General features: G+C 38.5%; 1 protein-coding gene across 2 annotated transcripts in view; it reads left to right on the forward strand.

Moving 5' to 3' along the window:
- Positions 1 to 17,939, forward strand: part of Rab30 (RAB30, member RAS oncogene family) — an 86,350-nt gene that overhangs the window by 54,293 nt on the left and 14,118 nt on the right. For both annotated transcript variants that reach the window (XM_058577348.1, XM_046439383.2), the window contains 2 exons: positions 8,926 to 9,026; positions 12,290 to 12,373. In XM_058577348.1, the coding sequence (XP_058433331.1) occupies positions 8,934 to 9,026; positions 12,290 to 12,373 (177 nt within the window). In that variant the 5' untranslated portion in view covers positions 8,926 to 8,933. The remainder of the gene's footprint in view (positions 1 to 8,925; positions 9,027 to 12,289; positions 12,374 to 17,939) is intronic.

The following is a 17,939-nucleotide window of genomic DNA, read 5'->3' on the forward strand; positions in this document are numbered from 1 at the left end:
AATCTATTTAGAGTTTATTTTAGTATAAAGAGGGACACTTAATTCCAAATTAACTTCTTTTCAGAAAGACCTAGGTTTGGAATCAAGGCACTTTCTACTCATGAGCTGTATGATTCTGAATAAATTTACCTCTTTGAACCTCAATTTCTTCACTTATATAATGTGAATAATAATGCCTGTGTAAAGGGCTAGAGCAAGGATTACATAAGATGATATATGAAAAACATTTAGCATTGTTTCTGGCACCCTGTGTGTTCAAATCATGGTCCAAGGTCCTAGGAACATGGGAAAATAGTGTATTCTAGAAAAGAGAAGTTCTGGGTGGCCAGGATTGTCACCTTGCATCTCACTTGTGTGTGACTTAAGGTGAGTCACTTCATTACCTAATCCCTGTTTCCTTACCTGTATAGTGAATAAGAAGTAGTTCATGAAGTTGTTGGGATATCCATATTAGAGCATGCATGTGAAAGCATTTGTAAACTATAAAGAGCCATATAACAAAATGTTGGGAGTTTATAGTCTGGTGAATGAGGAGCAGCCATGGTGCAGGTGGGTATTTGACATCCATGGCCAAGGAGAATAATTAACTTGCAATAACATGAAATTAGCAGCTGATGTAAAGCAAGTGAGCTTGCAGCAGTTGATTATAGTAATGGTTAGTAATTGCCTCCTCGTAATTAAGCAATAATGAGCTTCCTGGGACAGAACCTCGTTAGAGTGAAAGATGGATCAAATGTTTTCAGTTCAATGTATACTAATTGAACACAGCAATAGAGTAAGCAGAGATCAGTGTCTTGTTGGCGTACAGTCTTTACCTTTAAGGACGGTAGGGGTAAGATAGACATGCAGGGCACAGTCCCCTTCACCAGGTAGATGCACATGCTGAACGTAGTCAGAGGAAGGTCCAGAGTGCTCTAGAACTGTCAAGGATGGAGCAGCTCACTGTATACTGGTCTAAACCCAGCCCCTGAAGTCTGGCTCAGATTCTAAGGAAGCCCAGCCTAGTATTGCCTTCTAGAAATTTTGTTTATTGTCCTTTGTTATTCCTGTTTGCTTCTCTTTTAGATTGGTAGAGATATCTTGTTTTTCATGCCCTACTCATCTCCTTTCACAGTTCTTTATGGGAGTGGTGTGTATTTATGGCCTCTGTTTCTGCTATGACCTAGCTAATCAATTTCCCTGGGTAGGGTTTCCAAATAAAATATAGGCTACCTAATTAATTTTGAATTTTAAATAAACAACATTTTTTTTTGTGTGTGTGTGTAGGTCTTATGTAATATTTGGATCACACTGATATCTTTTTTCCTTTTTTCTTTCTTTTTTTTTTTTTGGTACCAGGGATTGAACCTAGGGGTGCTTAACCACTGAGCCACATCTCCAGCCCTTTTTAAATATTTTATTTAGAGACAGGGACTCTGCTGAGTTGCTTGGGGCCTAGCTAAGTTGCTGAGGCTAACTTTGATCTTGCGATCCTTCTGCCTCAACCTTTTGAGCCTGGAATTACAGGCATGCACCACTGTGCCTGGCTACACTTATATCTTAAAAAGTCATTCATTTATCTCATTCAACATATTGAACAAACATATTCAAATTTACTTATTACTATCTGAAACTGAAACTTAAGTGATATCTTGACTTTCTTTGGCAACCCAGCCTGGGCAGCCCTGATTTTAAGTAATACAAAATAGCATTTAACATATTCATGTGTCATGCAACCCTATATAGCAAGGGATATTGAAAGGCGTTACATGAGAAAAGAATTCTCAGCTAAAATCGTATTTTGTAAATATGAACTAAACAAAGCCAGTTTCATTCATGATGAGAATTTTCACAGCATTTTATTTTTTGTTGAAAATTTGCTTTTTTAAAAAATCTTTTTGGATATACCAAACACAGTGTATTTTGACACATATAAATGGAGTATAAGTTATTCTAATTGTGATCCAGAACATTTTAAATCTTCAGGATTGGATTATAGTATTTAGCATTCCTCAAAGTTATGTCACTGTGAAGTCATCTTCCACAAACCCTCCCTTCTTGAGTAGTTAGGGTTATAGAAGCAGATGTTGAAAGAATGCTGAGGGTGTCTGATAATGAGTTCTATTTTGCAGACTCTAAGTTCTGATTTGGGGTTTTGGAAAACACAAAATTTATATATAAAAAAAAAACTTTACATGATCCTATGATGCTGGTTTTTTTTTTTTAAATCCAAAAATTTATAATAAAATATACGTACTTATAAGGGTATATAAATAAAGAGACTAGAAGGATGTATAGCAAAATGTTATTTATACCCAGGAGGAGGTATGGGTAGGGAAAGATTATGGATGGTTTCATTTTTCTTTATATTTGTCTATATTTTCTACAGTTGATAAAGATGACTTGACAGAAGGACTAAAAAATTTTTATTCTATTTTTTAAAGGGACATTTTCCATATATTATTTGCCTCTCAAACAACTCAGTAATATATGTTTTAATGTTTATTTTATTTATTTTTAAAAATAGTTACTTTTTAGTTGTAGATGGACACAATACTTTTATTTTTATATGGTGCTGTAGATTGAACCCAGTGCCTCATGTGTGCTAGGCCAGCACTCTACCACTGAGCCACAATCCCAGTCCCGGTTCTAATGTTTATTATTTCCATTTTATGAATATAGAAACTTTTCTCTAGCAGATGCAGGCCTCCTGGTTTCATCTCTGCAGCCTCAATGGTGTGCAAGAACAGTGCCACATACTGTCATGGGAAGGGCCCATGGTACCTGTGTGTCAACACTCTCCATTTACAGACCAAGTGGAAGTTCTGGAAGGGAAAAGAACGTGCCTGAGACACACAGTTTTTTGAACCAGGGACAAGTGTTCACAATGTTTTTAGGGTAAAGTCTGGGGTTAGAGGTGGGAGGAGGGGACCTGGCTGCTGACTTATGCTGAGTCCCAGAGGGCAAGGGGGAAATACATAGATGTGCAACAGTGAATGTAGTCGTTTTTAAAAACTGGTTTATGTTACCAAATTTATATTGCTTAGAATGGTTTTCTTCCTTTTAAGCTTTTCATACTAGTTTTCATTTCCTGTTATCGTCTTGAAGTTAATTTTTTTCTTTTCCTCATTGATTTTTTTTTCCTTTTTGAATCTCATGCATATATCCATTTATTTAGAACTATGGTGGTGATTATATTTGAGATTTTACCTGTTCATCTGAGTGGTGTTCCTGTTTATTCCTCTGTACCTGGTACTTAATTACACAGATGATTGGTGACTAAATTGTGGGAGTGGCATTCAAGGGAAGTCTAACTCTAGTTCCTATGGGAGACCTGGACTGCGGGGCACAGTGAGGAGCATCATGTGATGTGAAACCAGTGTGCATCCCCATCAATGTAGGAGTGATGCTTTCAGAGCTGGGGGATTTCTAGAATCCTGCAGTTCAAAGGAGCCTGGGGATCAGTTCAACTGAGCCTCCAGCCCCAGTGACCGATATAGTGATATTGTCAATCACAAGACAGGAGGCAGCAGTATTCTGTTTGAGAAGCAGTAAAGCTCTGGAGTCAGATGGACTTGGGTTTGTATCTATCCTAACACTAATTAGCTATATCTAGGATAATATCTCGGTATACCAGTTTCCTCTGTAGTAAATTAGTGATGATAAAAAGATTACCTACAAATCAAGAATCAATAAATGGGATGGATTCAAACTAAAAAGTTTCTTCTCAGCACATAAAACAATCAGTGAGATGAATAGAGAGCCTACAGTTTGGGAGCAAGTTTTTACCCTTCACACATCAGATAGAGCACTAATCTCTAAGGTGTATAAAGAACTCAAAAAGCTAAACACCAAAAAACAAATAACCCAATCAATAAATGGGCCAAAGACCTGAACACATACTTCTCAGAAGATGATAAACAATCAATCAACAAATATGTGAAAATGTTCATCATCTCTAGCAATTAGAGAAATCAAAACTATTCTAAGATTTCATCTCACTCCAGTCAGAATGGCAGCTATTAAGAATACAAACAACAATAAGTGTTGGTGAGGATGTGGGGAAAAGGGCACACTCATAAATTGCTGGTGGGACTGCAAATTGGTACAGCCAATGTGGAAAGCAGTATGAAGATTCCTTGGAAAACTGGAAATGGAACCAGCATTTGACCCAGCTATCCCTCTCCTCGGTCTATACCTAAAGGACTTAAAAACAGCATACTACAGGGACACAGCCACATCAACATTTATAGCCACAATTCGAAACAGCTAAATTGTGGAACCAACCTAGATGCCCTTCAATAGATGAATGGATAAAGAAAATGTGGTATATATGCACAATGGAATATTACTCAGCAATAAAAGAGAATAAAATCATGGCATTTGCAGGTAAATGGATGGAGTTGGAGAATATCATGCTAAGTGAAGTTAGCCAATCACAAAAAAACAAATGCCAAATGTTTTCTCTGATATAAGGAGGCTGACTCATAAGTGGGGTAGGGAAGGGGGTCATGGGAGGAATAGAGGAACTCTAGATAGGGCAGAGGGGTGGGAGAGGAAGAGAGGGGCATGGGACTAGAAATGATGGTGGAATGAGATGGACATCATTATCCAAAGTACATGTATGAAGACACAAATGTTGTGAATATACTTTGTATACAACCAGAGATATGTAAAATTGTGCTCTTTATGTATAGTATGAATTGTAGTGCATTCTGCTATCCTGTATAACAAATTAGAATAAAAAAATTTTAAAAAGATTACCTACATCATAGAGTTGTGAGGATTAAATGCATAACTACATGTGACACAGTACTTGGTACATAATAAGCTTTGAATAAGTGTTAGCTATTATTGTTATTATTGACAGTAACAGAGTGGGAAATCCCCAGAATTTGGCAGAAGACCATCTCGTAATGTGCTTGATTGATCCTCACTTGGCATTCCTAAATGTGAGACAAGGTGTGACTTTTGTTGTCAGTTTAGGGTTGGTTATAACTAGTATACTTCTGAATGGGTATCTCCCGATACTTTCTCATCACAAAATGATTCCTTGATGCCTGGGCTGTTTGTTATGTTATGGACTACACAGAAGAGCTTACTCAAAGCTTGGTTTTTCCAGAGAATCTATGAACATTTAATTCAGATGTGTTTTCTTTCTTTCTTTTTAAAAGTTTCTTCTTCCCTTTATTTAGAATATTTGTCTTTTTTTTTTTTTTTTTTTTTTTTTGGTATAGAGGATTGAACCCAGTAATATTCTACCTCTAAACTACATTCCAAGCCTTTTTATTTTTTATTTTGAGACATGATTTTGCTAAGCAGCCAAGGCTGGCATTGAACTTGTTATCCTCCTACTTCAGCTTCCCAAGTAGCTGGGATTACAGGCATGCAGCACTGTATCCAGCTAAGATGATTGTTTTTTAAGAGAAGTTTTTGTTGTTGTTCTAATTAGTTATACATGACTGTAGAATGCATTTTGACACATCATACATAAGTGGAGTACAACTTCTCACTCTTCTAGTTGTACACGATGTAGAATCACACCAGTCGTGTAATCATACAGTCACATGTTTTCTGTTAGAAACAGAACATTAATCAAAGCAGGTAATCTGGAGTTCACAGTCCAGCTTAAGCCTGCAGTTTTAAACTCACAACCATTTTCTTCAGAGGTTCATTTAAAAAATACTTGGGCTAGGAGTATAGCTCAGTGGTAGAACACATGATTAGCATGCATGAGCCTCTGGGTTCAGTCCCCAGCTCCAAAAACAAAAAACCCCAAACTGAAACATATTCAACAAAGCATGAAAGTAAGTTTCTTTTAGAAAGGGGAAATGTCTTTTTTTCTGTGGTTTGCTCCAGGTGGTAACCACATGACACAGCATTGACAGAGCCCCTCTTTCTTTTCTTCATAAAGATACATAGTTTGGGCACTGATAACTTTCTCTTAGGAGCACTGTTTCTGAGTTCTTTATTTTTGGAATTCTCTGTATTTCTTACTTTGTTCTTTTGACATCAGGCAAAGATGTAGAAATAAATGTGCATCAAACAAGCAAAACACAGGAAAAGAATGCAGCTCAGTCCGGTGTTTCCTGTTTCTCATTTGCTCATGGGAGCAGTGAGTCCTGATCCACACAGCTTCATCTTCCTGCTAACCTTGCATATCCTTGAGTTTTATTTTCTTTTTCTTTTTAACAGTGAGTTTTAACTGACATCTCACATCCCTGAAATTTATCAGGAGTTTGACTTTGTTTCTTACTTGAACTATTATAATGTGGTAGAATTTTGGGCCTGAAGCTAGAGGGGAGGAGAAAAGGGAAATCACATTTATAAAAATGCTTGTCCTCCCTCATTCAATCCATCACATCTTTCTTGAGGTCTTACTCTGAGCCAGGTATAGTGAGAGGCACTATCTAGTGGTTCAAAGATGTGGGTGCTGGAGCCAGGTTGTCTGGGTTTGAATCTCAACCCTACTAGTTAGCATCTGTGGAACCTCAGTGCCTTCTTATTTCGCTTCGCTTGTGCTGTAATTTAGGAATGTCAAGTGTCTACCCCAAAGTTGTGATATTAGATGACTTTATATCCAGTGAGATGCTGCTGCTGCTGCTGCTGCTGCTGCTGATAGGTTGGGATCAGGGTGCAGTTCACTTCATTACCCTCATGCTGCACAGTCATGAATGTGTCAGTAGTATTGAGGTGCTTATGGATGGGGATGAAATATGAGGTAAGCATTTAATAGTAAAGTGTGGTGGGTATTATCATAGGAGATGAAGAGGGTGTCAGGAGAACCTTCATAGGGGGCCCAAGCTGCTCCCTGTCAAGTTAGAGAAGTAACTAGAGAAAGGGATGTTTCAGCTGAGACCTAAAGGGGAAGTAAAAGTTATCTGGACTAGGTGAGGGGATGGGAAATTAGGTCATGTGTTCTGGGCAGACGTATGTGTGAACATCTGAAGAGAAAATCAATCCTACAGTATTTAAGGAAGAGAAGAAATCCAGTGAGCTTCAAGTGTGTGTTATAAGGAGGCTGGTGAGAGATGAGGCCAGCAGTGAAGGAGGAAACCAGCTGATGGAAAACTTGTGAGTCAAGAGAAGGAGTTTGGATGACTAAGGGCCTGGTCCTGTCCTTGAGGTTTCCATTCATTTCTTCACGCATCATTATTCTGTTATAAGTGATATAAGCTTCATTTTGTTAATAGGGAAGTTGAAGCTCTGGAAAATGGTCACTTAGAAAGCAGCACAGGCAGGATTTGAACCTGGGTCTCTTCAGCTCCATAGTTTTTTTGGTGACACACATGGTCTTGGAACTTGAAGTCTGGTTGTTTTATGATTTCGGGCCCCCTTGGTTTTCCTTAATCTCAGTTTGCTCAGGTAATATACCTTAACACTGTATATTACCTGAGAATTCAGCCTCTGGACTGCAGAAACAAATGGAAATATACATAAAGGGCCACATAGTGCCAGACATATGGCCAGCACAAACCACTGCTTATGGACTCAGATTCTTACACAAAGAGAGATTTTCCTCCACAATTTAAGTGAACTGAGAACCCTATGAGCGGCCACCTGGGTGTTGGCTTGGTTGCCAGTCATCTTATCAAGAGCTAGTTAAGTCCACTGGATACCACATTTGTATGCAGTGGATTTACTTCCCTAGCAGTATTTGACAGGTTCAACCCCTGGGGCTCTTTTCTCTGCCTGTAGCCATTTGAGCTTTAGTTCCTGGTAGGAGTGACCTTGAGGCTTCTCTAACTCTCTCAAGCACCCCAGGGGCTCATTGTCTATCCATTGCCTCTCCCTCTAGAGTCTACTGGACCTATTCTATGATTTATTTAACTTTTTTGTTGTTAACTTTCCTTGGTTGGTTTTGAGGTGGCCCACCTCCCAGGTGATAGAGTACTATAGAAACACTTAATAAGTAACTTGCTTTCACCAGGATAGGGTACCAAGGCTCTTTGAGAGGTTGTTTTTAAAATCTTCAAAAAATGTCCTCTCAAGTAGACAGTTTACAGTATTCTTTTCAGCACAGTTGGAGAAACTAAGGCCTATACTTAAACAATATGCCCATTATTTTTTTCCTTCTATAGAGTAAAAATTTATGAAGGGTAACTCGGTCCCAGAGGGTGGGAATATAGAATTGAAAGACATAGTCACTTCCCTCAAGGATGAGACAGATATTTGAATAACTGTGTATAGGAAGTGAAGTCTTAGGACAGAAGATTGGTGGAAGTGGTTTGCCTTATTTAAGTAAGATTAGTAAAAAATTCAGAGAGAAATAGCTATTTGCATTGGGCCTTGAAGGGCTTCATAATGTTGAAGGGAAGGCATCCCGACAGGGGACACTCATAAATGCCAAAGCCCAGAAGAATGAAAAGATAGGCACTTCAGGGTCCCTTTAGCATCTGTGTGGTTGGAGAACGTATATAGGAATGAGGTGGGAACGGAGGACAAGATGACTATAACTTCCACTGGTAAGACCCCCAGGACTTGAAGGAGACCAAAAGGGTCCTTCATAGTTACAGTCCCTTCAGTCTCCTAGCTGCTAGTACTTTTTCCAGAGCCATGCACAATACATAAACATCCTTGAAGTTCTGGATGGACTCTCCTTTGTCCCTGTTTCTCTGCACCACTCCCTACTTGCCTGGTGATGTTTCTCTTATACTGAAAGAAAATGGATCTTATCACTGAGGACTTGTGACCTGACTGCTTGGAGGAATAAAGGTTACCAAGTGAAAGGACATCTGTCATTACTTCCTGTGGCATGACGTAGCTGGGAGGAATGAAGTCTATCTGTGACTAGACACCTGTGTTCCTCTCTCATTGGCAGGGTCACCAGAGGGGAACATTAAATTGCTCTTCAAATGAGTCAGATTTCTTATTCCTGAGGAGAAGGGGCTGGTGCACCTTGGGTTCTCTGGGCCTTTCTCACTCTTGCCTGTATTTGCCTTGCAGCTGTGTAAATGAGTATGGAAGATTATGATTTCCTGTTCAAAATTGTTTTAATTGGCAACGCTGGTGTGGGGAAGACGTGCCTAGTCCGACGGTTCACTCAGGTAAGAGCACTCAGAATCCCAGAGTGGGTTTTATCTGTCTAGCCTGCCTTAGAGGAATCTTATGGATTGAGTGCCTGGTCCCAGGGCCAGCCTCTAGGCTGTGCATTCTTAACACACCCTTTGAAAGTGGTATCAGTTTTGTAGCCTAGGCTTTTTCTAAATCCCCTCAAGGGAGCTTGGCTGTGGGGGTCAATACCAACCCTCCCACACCTCTTTTTGTTTCCCTATATGAAAGGAGCAAGTGGTTTTATTTTCAGTATGAAGTTTCAAAATTTATTGGATAAAAAATAGATTAGTTCTTAATAATCCAAAGGTAGAAATAAATTAATGCAAATTAAACTCAAACTCCCTGCCTATGCCTCATTTCCTCCCAAGAAACTGCGTGAATCATTTTGGTTTAGAACCAAATATGCTGATTTTTCTAAACCTTATAAATGGGGATGAGATGAGAACAGTGAAGAACTCTCTGAACTGAATGTCCTTTCTGGTTTGAAGCCTTATCATATGACCTAAGTACAAGTTTCCTTTGGGGCTGCCTTCTTGAAACTCACTAGCCAAGATTACATTCTGTTTTAAATTCGAAAATCAGAAATCATTCTAAAGTTGGCCTTTTGTGTTTTCCTATGAAAAGGAGAATGAAGCCTTTTTCTGGGCTATCATGCATTCAGCTTGTATTTTGCTAAAGTACACATTGGGAAAGTTAAGACTAGCTCCTCTAAGGTCTAGGGCAACATGGTGCCATGGAAAGAGCACTGCTCGTGCTGAAACACAGGTCCTTGTCCTAGTTCCTCCCCTTCCCAGGTCTCCCAGCTCCACATGAGGGAGCCCAATAAACTCTAAGGCCCCTTTCAGCTCTGAAGTCTGTGGAAAACTGGAGAGGCAGATTGGATAACACAAACAGCTTTATGGCTCAGAGTCACTTTGGAAATGTCAGGGTTTTTCCCATGATAAGAAACAGAAAATAACTCATGCTTTTTACTAAGCCTTGGCCTGGTGAAATCAAAAGCAAAAAGCTAACAGGCATCTGGGGCTCAGTTAACCACCTTGGAGATACATTGAAACTCCAACTTGTTTTACATCTGTCTAACATTGGTAATCTTTTCTGCTTTTAAGAGAAGAACAAGACTGTGGAACTGCAAAGATACAGATAAATTTTCAATCCCTTTATCAAAAGTTCCCTTGACCTTGTTTCATTACTGAAAGGTCAGAGATTCAATTCAGTCCTCTCATTTTACAGATGAAAACCTTAGATGTAGAGGGAGTGAATGACATGCTTATGATCTCACATCATACTAGTGACAAGAATGGGATTAGAATTTGGGTCTCTTAGTTCTCAGCCTGATATTTCTATGTCCTGTGGGTTCTAACCTCTGAGATCATTCTCTTTAAAAACACAAACCCTATCATTGAAGGTGAAAATGCTTTCCTTCTTGAACAATAATTTTTACCAACAAGCACATTTTTCTTTTCTGTCTACTTATTATCCTCCCAGTCCCTCAACTACCCCCAAAGTTCATATTTCATAGACAAGATTGTTTGTTATTTAGTAAGCAGTTAAAATGAATTGGATTCAGCTGTTTTTGAGACATGAAGGGTTAGGAAACAAAGTGGTGGGGAAAAGCACTGGGAAGGCTTTATTTTTTTGGCATTTGTTAGGCTGCAAAACAGCTGGAGCTATAAACTTGAAGCTTGGCAACCTTGTATCTGAGCCAAGCTAAAGTAGAAGAAAATTGATTCAATATTTGTAAGTAAAGTTATGAATGTTTATATTTACATTTTTTGCAGAAATGCAATGGAACATTTTCTTTTGGTTTGAAGCTCAGCCTTTTAAGTTCAAACTTTAATTAAGGAGCTCTTGTCAGGAAATGGACTTAATTAGAGATTCCCCAGTCTTAGATGTCAGAGCTAATAAAGTCCATTTTGCTTTAATTTCTGGGCATTCTAGAATATGGATGAATAAGGGGGGGAGAGACTAGGTATAGAGTTCTTTCCTGATAGAATTCCTTGCTACCCACAACTTCCTCTCTAAGCTTACAGGAAATATTATACAATAGTAAATTACATTATGCATGTAATTGTGCTAATATCCTATCCTCTGGAAACTGCTATATTTCCAGTTTGAGGTAAAGCTCATCAGATTCAAGGCCCAGAGAGGGAGGGTGGTTAGTCTGAGGTCACCTGGAGATCCTAAGTCTGCTGCCTCCTGGTTTAATGGTTTATATCTTTCCTATCTCCATTCCCCTTCCTTTCATTCCCCTTTGTCTAATGCAATGCATTTCTAGTCTTCTCCCCCACCTTATTGTATGTTAGCATCCGTATATCAGAAAGAACATTTGGCCTTGGTTTTTTGGGATTGGCTTATTTCACTTTGCAAGATAGTCTCCACTTCTATCTATTTACTATAATTTCATTCTTCTTTATGACTAACTAATGTTCAGTTATATATATCATATTTTCTTTGTCCATTCATCTGTTGAAGGGCATCTGGGTTGGTTCCACAGCTTAGCTATTGTGAATTGAGCTGCTATAAACATTGATGTGGCTGCATCACTATAGTATGCTATTTTAAGTCCTTTGGATATATAGCAAGGAGTGGGGTAACTGGATCAAATTTTCTGAGGAATCTCCATACTCCTTTCCAGAGTAGTTGCACCAATTTATAGTCCCACCAGCAATATATGAATGTACGTTTTCCCCCCACATCCTTGTCAATATTTATTATTACTTGTTTTCTTGATAATTGCCATTCTGCCTGGAGTGAGGTGAAATCTCAGTGTAGTTTTAATTTGCATTTCTCTAATTGCTAGAGATGTTGAACATTTTTTTCATATATTTGTTGACCAATCATGATAACTAGTTTTGAGCTTCCTTGATTTTGCCTATTCATTTCTCCCCATTCTAACAATCCTAGTCTCATTCCAGTGGCTCCCTGGATTTTTCTTTTTCTTTATTAAAATCAGGTTTCCCCCACTGCCTTTTCCTGATTCTCCCCCTTCACCCTTTCTCAACCCATTTCTTTGATCCACCTTCTGTTTCTGCTTCTGTCAGGATTTCTGTATCCCAAGTTCTCCCTTCTCTCTTCCTCTTAAAACATACATACAATGTTAAATTAAACAGGGCTTCCATGAGACCAGCCGACATTCTTTTTTCTACCAATTAGCTCAACCAAAAGAAGAGCCTGGTACTGGTAATATGAAATGTAAGAAGTATTTCATTTACCTGAAGGATGGGCATAACTGTTGTTTCAATTATTTGTTCTTTAGGGTCTTTTCCCCCCAGGTCAAGGAGCAACAATTGGAGTTGATTTTATGATTAAGACAGTGGAGATTAATGGTGAAAAAGTAAAGGTAAGAAGCTAAATGTTCAACTTGTCTTTTGTGTGCTGTGTGTAAGCTTAGGGGAAGTTGTGTAGTCATGTTTTCATAACATTTATTAAATCTCCCAAAAGCCAGGTGTGATGGTAGATGCCTGTAATTCCAGCTACTTGGGAGGCTAAGGCAGGAGGATTAGCAACTTAGCAAAACCTTATTTCTAAATTTAAAAAAAAAAAAAAAAAACCTGGGGATGTAGCACAGTGGTAAAGTACCTGTGGGTTTTATCCGCAGTGGGGGAAAAATCTGATTGAAACCGACATTGAAAACAGTATATTCAACTATGACACTTATTTCTAGTCCCTTTGTGGGAGGAGGAAGGGATTTTAGATGATATTTTTACAGATTAGAACAGAAAAAAAGGGCTAAAGCAAGTTTGTCCTATCTTCTGTCATATCAGAAGTGATATAACAACAAGAAATTTCTTTTTGGATTTCATGAATTGAGCCAATAAACTATGCTGCCTCCTATAATAGCAGGTCCATGAAAAATTTCATTTTAGGTAATGAAGCCATATTAGTCACTTATTAAAAACTATCCTATCTCCCATGTACCTTTGTTCCTAGTAATAGATAATAAAAGAGGGGTTCAAGAAAGAATCCATGATCTCTACCCTATTCTGTATTTGGTGACTTCTGGGTGGCTTGATATACCTGAAAGAAGTATGGTATTTCCAGTAACAGGAGAAGAGAGATTGTGTTCTTGAGTACCTACTATGTGCCAGTGCTTTTGCTAGGTGCTTTTACATGTGTTTTTATAGTTACCTTAATTTTTACTATAAATTCTGTGAGGTAAGTGGCATCATTCTTGTTTTACAGACTTCAAAAAAAGATAGGTGACTTACTTATTCATGGCTGTCTAGTCAGGAAGGGAAATGGAGGATTTGAACCTGTTCTGCCTCCCTGCCATCTCCCCTGTTATGGGATAAGAGGGGAATGAAGCTACAAAAGGCTCATCACCTTGGAGCAAGGAAAGGAAGGTGATGGAAATAAATATGAAATGAGACTAAATTACATGAAAAGAGGATAAAGATATTGATCTTAGGCACTGTGTTCTACCTGCCATTCATTTATCGAAATTCCATTGTCAGGTTTTTTAGAGGTGAGTCCCATGGAAGGAAGTAATAAATCCAGCCATAAGCAGCTCAATGATGAAAGCTGGCATCAGACTTCTAGCTAGATCCCAACCTAAGCATTCCAAATTTGGGTCCATGTTATTTTCATCCACCTCCTCCTTTTGAGAGCCTTGGGAAGGGCATAGAAGGTCCATAATGTTTTTGCTGCATTTCATAGATACTTTCCATTACAAATAAGTTATAGGCTGAGGCCTCTGAGTGGATAACAGAAGCTTTACTGCAGAAACATCTACAAATACAATAGTGAATGGAGAGCTCAGGGTGCTGGAAGATAACTGGAAGGTGTGAAATCCATGTAAATGCCGACCAGAAAGTCGGGAAAATAGTGTTTGGGGTGAGAAGAAGGAACTAGGGTGGGGGGACAGGAAGGAGACAGGAGTGTGCTCTAGAGGCATTAGTGGAAAGAGCCTTTTATTGCTTTCTATTGTTCCAGCAGAGATGGGGTAGTTGCCAACTGGAGTCAGGTAAGGATAACTACTGTTTCATGCATTTTACTTCCAGATGTCTGAGTTTCCCATTTATACATTGTATACGTGAGTTCATTTGTTTGACCAGAAATGTTAGTACCTACCTATGGCAAACACTGGGCAGAAATAAGGGTGAATAAGAAATGGTCCCTAGGGTTAAAGAAGCAGCTTATTTTTGTCCCCCCTACATCTCTAGGCTTAGGTATTCCATTTATTCTACTTTCTGAAAACCATAGCCTCATTTTTAAGAGCTTACTACATTTCTAGAGTTCATCATTTTATGGTGACTGACTCCACCACAAGACCACAGGTTCCCTAAGAACAAGGTTTGTGTCTTATTCATCTTTGTATTTGCAGTGCAGTTCCTGTCCCTAATACTTCTTTCAGGGTTCTGTAACTTTATGAAAAAATGAGAGTAGGCTAATCCTCTAAATCCAGGTCAAATCAATTAAAACAATTTTTTTAGTTGTAAACGGACACAAAACCTTTATTTTATTTATTTATTTTTATGTGGTGCTGAGGATCGAACCCAGTGCCTCACACATGCAAGGCAAGCACTCCGCCACTGGACTACAGCCCCAGCCCTCAAATCAATCCTCCTGTGATTTTTTTCTAACCCAGTATATTGACTCAAGATATGAAATCACTACATTCGTCCTTATTAATTCAAGAGCCTCATTAATGTGTGGATATAGGAGAAATAACCTATTAATAGAAGGAAACAGTGTCTGTCTTATTGTCATACTTGTTGACATTTATTGAGTCCCTCTTCTTGGTGATGTTTTAGTGTCTTTTTGCTAGTACTTTGTAGGCTTTCTCAGAACCCTGTAAAATCAGTGGAAAAGAAAATTCACTATCAGTTGGTGCAGCATCACCCACTCAGCAAGTGGCAGGACCGTGAATCAGGTTCTCTCTCCTGCTTCAGCCCCCTTGTCCCTCCGTATTAGTACCAGTCTTTCAGGAATGGCTTCCAGACTGAAAGTGGGAAATAGGAGGTATTAGAAATATTCTTGTAGCTACTGAGAATACATGCTAAATCATTGGAGGTAAAGTTAAGGAAGAGGCCCTTCTTTTAAAGTAGAATGCATCACGAAAGTGACCTCAGGCAGAAAATAGAATTAAAACATTTGTAGCCCACTGACCTGGGTACTTAAAAATGGCTAAAATGATAAATTTTCTTTTGTATATTTAAGCATAATAAAAAATTGGAATACAGAGTTTTCTCTTATACATTGAATTTTTTGGCTTATCATAAATTAATGAGTAATAAGCAAAACTCTAAGCTTTGTTTAAAACGTTTAAACCTTAGTTATGATAGAAAATTTGCTATATTTCTCTTAAATTAGATCTATGTTGCATAGATAGGCAACTCATAAAAGTATTGATTCCTTCAGCTCTTCGCCCATCCACCCATGTTATAGTATGTGCTTTATGCTTAGCACTATGGTAGGTAAATCTTTGTCCACTAAAAACTTAACTATCATCTGGCTCTGATAACATTTTATCTGTGGAATTTTCTTTTATATCCCACCAATCTTTTAAGGAGAATTAATGAATCCCTCCTTTGTGATTCCACAAACCTTCGTTCATTTAGTTAATCTTCATTCAAATGTGTCCCCCTCTACTGTTTTAGGAAAGCACTTGGGTTATGAGGTCAAATGGGAAATACCCTTGGTCCTCAAAGAACTCAGTCTAGTAAGGGAGACAGACTAGTAAACCAAGGACAACATTGCATTATTGTGACAGTGAGACAGTAGAGGTTAAGTGGTATGCAAGGAAGAGTAGACAGTGGAGCAGACCCATGCTGGAGGTGAGTGGTTAGAAAATCCATGGCTGCAATACTGAAAATATATTGACAGGCATGAGACTAACATTAGGAGAAACCATCTTTCTGGTACCTTTATAATGGAACATATCACATTGTATGTTAGTTAATTAACTATGGATTTGGCCTGTTTATAGACTGAGCTATTTGAGATGGGGGTTGTGTTTTATCTTGTATCCTCCTGTGCCTACTGCAGTGCCCTGCCTAGGTTAATGTCCTGTAAATGCTGAAATAAGGCAAGTGGATTGCAGAGAATGAAACCAAGTTGAGTGATAAAGACAGTGGAGTATGAACATCCTTAATAATCAACTATCAGGCTAGAAGTAGGGAGCCCCCTTTGAGAAAATAACATATATCTTGGCAAGGTCATAAAATCATTATTCCAGAAAAATGCTCAGAGCTGTTCCCAAGATGTGCCAGTCATGAGAACATACTGATTTCTTAAGACTGACAGCATCTAAATCCAATCACAAGTGTTTTAGAGGCTCATTGTGGCTTTAAAACAATTGTCTGCTATTCTAAGTACATCCTAGCAGAAAGGAACCATGTCCCTAGGTTTGAGGCAGAGAAGAGAAATAACTTTGTCCCAACAAAAACTAACTCCATCTGTATGTTTGCCTTTAGCTTACACAGATTTTCATGTGTATCAAAGAGTAGCTGTCACTTCAAATCAAAGGAGAGTCTGTGCTGAAGATTACTACTAGACAGAGACTGCTAGTCACCCATCTGTCTCACCGACTTTGGGGGCTGGGGATGTGGCTCAAGCGGTAGCGCGCTTGCCTGGCATGCGTGCGGCCCGGGTTGGATCCTCAGCACCACATATAAACAAAGATGTTGTGTCCGCCAAAAACTAAAAAATAAATATTAAAAATTCTCTCTCTCTCACTCTCTCTCTTTTTTAAAAAAAAAACAAAAAACCGACTTTGGATACAGAGGTACATTTAAATTAGTCTGCAGTGGCAAAGATGGCATGGTCCCTGTCATGAAGTTTTGAGTCAAGTGGGGAATAGAGCTACTAAATTATTAGATGATCCAATCAATGTGTCAGGTGCCACTGGGGAGAATGGGAGTGGGGGATGGGGTACCTGACCTATTCTGTAGATTGGAGAGGCCTTCCCTGAAGTGGTGTTAAGGTGGTAAATACGAATTGGTGTGAACATACTTTATATACAGAGATAAGAAAAATTGTGCTCTATATGTATAGTGAGAATTGTAATGCATTCCACTGCTGTCATATATTTTAAAAATAAAATCAATAAAAGATTTTAAAAATAAAATAAAATTGAAATATTAACACACACAAAAAAGGTGGTAAATACACTTGTGACCTGTGAAATATATACAGTCAGAAGGGATTACTGTTGTGTTAACATTATTTCTCAAGGCCCTGTGATTTGCTGTATACTCAGCAGTCTCTCTGGAAAACAGGTTTCTTCTAATCCTTGCCTGCTATGTGCAGAGAATCAAGGGAACTATTCGGCCTTTTTTTATTTGGTTATTAAAACCATCCATTATTATGTTTTAGAACTAGTAGATGAGTTTAGAAAATGTGAACTCCCAGCAGGTTGTTTATTTTCAACCCATTTGTACAAAGAAACAACAGATACCCAAAGAAATTAAGTGACTTGCCTAAGGTCATAGAGCTTAAAAGTGGTAGAAGGAAAATTTTTGTCTGCCATGGCATGGTCCTGTTTTCATTAACAAAGATAATACATTAATATGTTCATTAGAATTTTGAACTGGAAAGAGTGGTGAGGTTGGATTTTTTTCCCCCATCTCTGCTGACTGAAATACCAATAGCCACAGAATGACAGCTTACCCTGTATAGCAGCATGGAGCCTGGGACCATAATGCCTTGTTGAGCTTTGAGACACCAAGCAAGTGATTATACTCTATGTTCATGTTTCCTCTTGTGAGAAAGCATATCCTACCTTATAGGATTATCATGAAGATCGAGTTACTGCATACAAAGTGCATAAATAGAGCTTGGAACATACTCAATAAAGTTTTTTTAAACAAAGAGGGAACTCTTAATAGCATAGAAAACAATAACAAACAAACAAAATAACCTCCTCTTTCTAACCAGAAACACCTAACAACATTAATAACAACAAA

The sequence above is a fragment of the Marmota monax genome, unplaced genomic scaffold (genome assembly GCF_021218885.2).
Source record: "Marmota monax isolate L192 unplaced genomic scaffold, Marmota_monax_Labrador192_F-V1.1 WCK01_AAM20220418_F8-fsc00096, whole genome shotgun sequence".
Lineage (NCBI taxonomy): Eukaryota > Metazoa > Chordata > Mammalia > Rodentia > Sciuridae > Marmota > Marmota monax.